Genomic DNA, 6,488 nt, shown 5'->3' with positions numbered 1-6,488 from the left:
AGAAGAGCTTGGAGACAGGATAGCTAATGAAGTATGCTATTCTGGATGGATTCTGGGACAAAAAGGGACATTAGGGAAAAACTAAGGAAATCTGAATAAAGGATGGGCTTAGGTAATATTAAAGTATCAATGTTGGTTCCTGAATTACAACCAATGCACCATATGAATGCAAGATATTAATTGGGGAAAATACAATAAAGGGAGTGGAGAATAGTGGAGTTCTGGTACCTTTGCGATTTTTTTCTGCAATTCATCTAAAATTTCTTGAAACATAAAATGAGTGGTAACGTTTGTTTTTATAAAACACCATTTCAAGTACAATAGACTTAACAGCACTATTCCTGCAGGTGGACAAACTGTATGCCCAGAACCACCATGATACAAGTTTAGCAATTTTAAGAGAAGCACAGAGAAAAATGAGTGTTTCTCCTTTCCCCATTTCCACATCAAAACATATTAAGAGTCTAAGAACTTCTGTGGACGAAATCCACATCTCCATCTTTAGTAAGTTTATAGAGTAATATTAAGGCAAAGTTTTGTTGGGAGATCTGCCAAACTAGAGATTTCCGTGCTTTAAGTCACTAGATGAAACTTTTGCTTTCAAATTTTAAACTAAGTGTCTGCTTCACATTTTACATTCAGCAAACAGTTTAAATAACATCATAGTGCTGAAGTTTTATAAATGTTTATTAAATGTCAGTAATCTTTACAAAGCAAATATTATAATAGCAAGAGGCAAAAATTTTGCAAAATATGTACAAAAGTAAAAAGCCTTAACGAACTAGCAACTCATAAAACCAAACTGTTCTTTCCACTTCCTTTAGAAATAATTTATTGCCAATCCTGAAGTAAAGCCTGACAGAAAATAATTTACAATATCAGATAATGTGCTTAGTTCCTGGAAAGTTATAAAAAGATATATGTATAAAAAATCCTAAACCACAAATACTTTTATACAGAGCTAATACAAAGCATGTTGTTAGGTACAGTATCTATGAGGTTGTTACAAAATATACTTTTTGATAAGGCTTCTTGTGGTACATGAGCTCTCCTCAAAGTCTAGGACAGAAAAGCCAGTGAAAACATTTTGCGCTTTTGATTTCAAGTAAGAGGTAAAAAAAGGAGAATGGTATAGTTTGTTGCATTGTTACATCATGTTTCCTAAAACTTAACCCCTACTTGCTCCCCTTGCTTCCCGCCCCCCCGCCCCCCACCCCCGTACCATCAAATACGCATGACTGAAGACAAATGCATCCCTTACTATAGCAAGAACTACAAGCTTTCTAAATACAAACCCAAATCAGATACCAAGGAAGTAGCATATTTCTACCATGACATTCACTGATTGAAAATTTATGCATAGTGGGTCCTAGCATCCTTCAATACAGCTGGAAACTTTCATCATTGACAGATTTGGATAGATTGTAAAATCCTTTATCAACCCAGAAATTACTGCCCTACAATTAATGCTTTTTGGTCCATATAAGCTCTGGCATTTGAAATCAGATGGATAGACCTGAATGAAACAGAATGAACACATTTATTTACATGCTAACTATACATTCAAGTACAGACATGAGAATGCTAGCAGTACAAACACTGTATATAAGATGTTAATAATCACTAACCAGCCTTCTAAGGCTACCATCAACTTGTTGAAAAACCATTAAGTCCAACTTGTTTAAAATGTTCAGGTTTAGACTTATAATTCAATTTCTAGTATAAATTTATTAAGCCCTAATCTTGTACCATAAAATGGGTATGTATATATCATTTCCTTTACTTGGAATGTGGAGACAAGATATACCCACTCATATACAATCCCTCCCTTCTTCATGTTTACTGAACAAAAGACTTTTTTTAGCATAGGCTACCTTTAAAAAAAAATCAGTACTGTTAGTCAAGCAGCATAACACATGACCAGATCATCTGTGACTAATGGAACTTAACCTGTTGATATGATGGGAAAGAGAGACTCAGCACTAAGTCAGATCTTCAAGTGAAAAAGACACATGCAAAATTTCTGTCCTGATTCCTCCAATAAAACTAAAAGACATGAAGAAGTAACAAAGTGACTTTCTCTAGATTTATTAGGGAGTTTGTTACAAATACTTGACTGAGCTTTACAGGCACGATTTCATGGATTCACACAAGAAATTGAGTTAACACTGATATTTAGTCTTCTCATTACATTATACAGAAATAACATTGCTACAAATTGCAATGGAGAGAATCTTGTTTCAAATGGCTTGGTTTGGGGTTTTGTCTAAATGTATCATTATATAATGAAAGCACCAATTTGAGGGCTTCTCAGTGATTTGATTTTCAGAACATAACTTGGTAACTTTTTTCTTCATATAAATAAGGCATAACTGGATATATGTATTAATGCTGAAAATACAGTTTATCAAAAGCATAAATACAAGTATGTGGGTATACATGGCTGTTGAGATTTACTCCTTCCTTTTAAAAAATTAAAGGGCATATGATTTCTATCAAATCTAAATCAATACTTCTAATCATTTCTGGTATTAAGATCATCTTCCTTCTCCTTTAAACCAACCACTGCCACCAACTGAACAAAGATTTTCCTAAACAACCTCACTTGAGTGATTTACCAGAGGATCCTCACTTTGTAAAATATCAGTATGTGCCAAAGACACTTAAAACAAAAACGAATGACCTTTTTCACTCCACATTGCCTTCTTGGTTTGCGGTTGCTCTCTAGCCATCAAGTGCCCTTTCCAGACAGAAAGACTGAAATGAAGGTTTGGACTTAATACAATATTTGGCAGACAGCAATGATTCAGGTTATTAAAAATAATATTTAAGTGGCAGAGGCACACCTTGAATTATTTGGGCCTTCAGAAAACATCTGACAGACCTTCTCCCTGTATAAAAATCAAGGCCCAAATTTGTGGTGTTCTTTGATTTATAAGGCAACTCTGTGTACTATAAATTTCTTCAGGGTCAACAAAGACACTTGGGACATTTAAGATTTAAACAAGACATTCAGATTTAAGAACAGAATGTAAGAGAATTAGGCACATGTTATTCCAAATCATAACCACAAAGGCTCAGAAAATATAATATGCAAAAGAACTTTCCATTTAAATTACTTTCTTAGATTAGGGAGAAATTGGCATAGCAAAAACTATGAGCACCCTCTCCATTTTGTTTATTACATTTCCCCTTCCCCTTCATAGAGTGGTATTTCAAAAGGATCTCATTTTCATGATACAGGCATGACTCCTTGAAATGGTTTAAAAATACAGTATATAAAGTGTGGACTAAAGCATTCAGATTGAACTTTACAGTTCTGTCTAATCAGGCCTGCCATTAAGTAGAAGTAAATTACTGCCTCAAAGTATATTCTAGATTTTACTATATGAGGATGTCGATGGAGACATCACACACATCAGGAAAGAAAATCACAAATGCCCAAAATAATACCATATCTACTTGGTATTTCAACATTTCTTGGTGGTAGTCAACATGGGGAAACGTGATTTGTTTTGTTAGTCAATATTTACGTTTCGTATCACTGAACATAAATACAATGTAAGTAGACTGTTTCCTCTTTACACAGGGAACTTACTTCAGTCTTCATGGAGATATTGGTTTGGCCATTCCATAAAACTACGTGCTAAATTTAGAGACTCCCCACCAAAAAGTCCAGATGTTACCGTGCACATATTAAGATATTCACTAGCACTAAAATTATTTTAACTCTGTGAATTTAAACAAACTATTCTTTTGGCAAGAAACACTATATGAAGAACTACTCAAACATGCATGAACTATCCTACGAACACTTGCACTATCATGTGCGAGACAGCTCTGGAGGTCATGTATGCCAAGGCATGAAAACACTGGAAGTGACTATGGACATCTTGATGGAGGATGAAACTTCAAATGCAAAGTCAGGTATGTTAAGTGCAATCCCTGGTTAGCACACTGAAAAGCCCTAGTCTCATACTAGGCAGCAAGACAGACCAAGAGTCACTGTCTTGGAAAGGCTGGGTGCTCCATAATGTTGACCCATCTTTCAAGAACTTTCTAGCCAAGAAAATACCTGAGAACCCAGTCAGCTATACAGTAAAGTGACGGATATCACAGTCTTAATCACAATTTACAGGAAAAAGAGAAAAGCTGCCAGACTTTCCAAACTGCCTCAGCCTTGTACATCTGTTTCTCTAATCCAATTCTAACACTGCACACAACCTGCAAGCCAATATTTTCAGTACTGCAAACCAGCCCTTCTGAAGAGTTCACTGTGAATGTATTTGTAATCACAAAATGACCTCATGGGTATGTTTTCATTTGGTATGCGATGGAGGGAGGTCAAATGCAATCATATTTTGGTGTGAATATCCTTAAAACATTCAAAATGTACCTCAATAGAGCTGGAATTTCATAAACAATAATACAAACATGCGTATTCTGTGCTTTTTAGTGACATACCAAGATTGAAAAGGAATCTGAAGTTAATACCTTCTTGAATAGTTTGACATGAAAATACTGCCATTGGGAAGCTCCAAATGACCAAAAAAAGGTCCCATAAATGCCACCCTCTGAGTTGATGGATACAGACAGGAGAGCAAAAGAAAGATGTTTGTGTTGGTATGACAATGATTTCCTACAGTAAGGCCACAAATCATCTGAGACAGGATTTAAAAGTCTGAGAGTAAAACACGTAACATTCTGGGAAGGGTATGTTTTTTTGGAAAGTTCTATTAAGTTGCTTGCAATTTTTAGTTACTGCTATGGCCAGAATGTTTCACACATCTGGCACTTTTATTATGATATTTAAATATGAAAAGGATAAATTATACTTCACTCATAACTTCGACCACAACACTATAATATGGCACTTGCTTGCCTTTGCTCCCCCGTACCATTTGTGAACTTTCTTTAGCATCAAACCAGAAATCTTCATGTAAACTTTAAAACACTAGAAACCAAAGAGACCGAAAATCAAAATGAATGTTGTGTATTATAAGTAATTAAAAATACATGAAGCCTAAATCTGTGTAAATCTATAGAATATCATTCCTAAGGATCAAAATTTTTTCCAACAGCCATTTCAAAATAGGTCACCACAAAGCCAGGCATGAGTGTCGGTGCTATGTGTTGGGCAGACAAAGGTATCTTACTTGTTTTAGAACTGAATATTCTTAGCCTCATACCTACAAATATTTAAGGACACCTTCTATACTTGACACTATAAAATTTTGAAAGTTTGAAAGTAGAAGAATTTAAAGCCTAAAATATACCTCATCTGAGGTTTGGCAGGAAATTACAACTCCACTCCAATGGAAGCCACAGTGAAACAGATCAAAGCCTGAACTTCAGCAGATACTGGCGATGTTTTATTCAGCAGCTTTCAGCCACAAACCCAAGTCCGCAGAAGGAGGACTAAGATTTCCAAGAACTTAAACAGAGAATCAAGATTTTTCTAATTCCTGTTGTAAACTATTTTAAAAAACAAAACAAACAGAAAACAATCAAAAGGATAATAAGCTATTAAAACAGCAAGTCTTTTTGTACATCACTGTAGCATAAGCTGCTTGAGGTTGTCATGCAGAATAGTATCCTTCACGTCACGGAAAACCAGGCGGATGTTTTCCGTGTTGATAGCAGTGGTGAAATGGTGGTACAAGGGCTTCTGCTGCTGGTCCCGGCGTTTGTTTCGGAAACATTCCACCAGGAATTTTTGGACGTCTCTTAAGCAGTGGGGATCCCCTTCAAATTCTAAGAAATAGTCTTTGATGCTCACAATTTGCACTTTCTCCTCAAGCAAATCTGTCTTGTTCAAGAAGAGAATAATGGAGACATTGCTGAAAACCCGGTTATTGACAATGGTTTCAAAAATGTTCAGAGATTCTGTAAGGCGATTGGTTAGTCGGTCTTCCATAAGCACCTGGTCAAATTCACTTGAGGAAACAAGGAAAAGTATTGATGTTACACTGTCGAAGCATTCAAACCAACGTTTTCTCTCTGATCTTTGACCACCTACGTCAACCATTTTAAAAGGAACATTTTTAATTTCAAAGTCGTACTCATGAATGCCTTTGGTGGGTCTTCTGGCAAGCAGAATATCTTGTTGTGATGGAATGTAATCCTGGAAAATAAAAAAATGTGTCTATACTCAGTAATCCAGAAGTAATTAGAATTTCTAATGTATGGCTAAGGGGTCTAGAGAATGGATATGCAAACAAAGTCACCTTTTTAAAGGACACCTCCCGTTAACATTAAAGCACCAATATCATTATTATTCCCATTGTAAAATGCCAAAATATATTAAAATATTAGTGTACAAAGACTGGTTCAAAATTTACTACAAATGAGCAGCATCTGCTGTGCTTCACCCCTGCAGCACTCCTCAAGCCGAGGCCTTGCCTACCAGCTGTCTTCATACCCTGGCCCACCGCTGTGTATCTACCTTCAGGATTACTCCTCGCCATGATCCCACTCTTCTCTTCAGT

At 35.9% G+C, this 6,488-nt stretch overlaps 1 protein-coding gene across 1 annotated transcript in view; it reads right to left on the bottom strand.

Moving 5' to 3' along the window:
• Positions 1-1,239: 1,239 nt before the first annotated feature.
• GNA13 (G protein subunit alpha 13) overlaps positions 1,240-6,488 on the bottom strand; it is a 28,974-nt gene continuing 23,725 nt past the window's right edge. Inside the window, exon 4 of the mRNA XM_054573077.1 lies at positions 1,240-6,124. Within this exon, the coding sequence (XP_054429052.1) occupies positions 5,552-6,124 (573 nt within the window). The 3' untranslated portion in view covers positions 1,240-5,551. The remainder of the gene's footprint in view (positions 6,125-6,488) is intronic.

The sequence above is a fragment of the Pteronotus mesoamericanus genome, unplaced genomic scaffold, assembly GCF_021234165.1.
Source record: "Pteronotus mesoamericanus isolate MK-2021 breed Mesoamerican mustached bat unplaced genomic scaffold, CSHL_Meso_final contig_246, whole genome shotgun sequence".
Lineage (NCBI taxonomy): Eukaryota > Metazoa > Chordata > Mammalia > Chiroptera > Mormoopidae > Pteronotus > Pteronotus mesoamericanus.
This window is presented reverse-complemented; position numbering and strand designations above follow the sequence as displayed.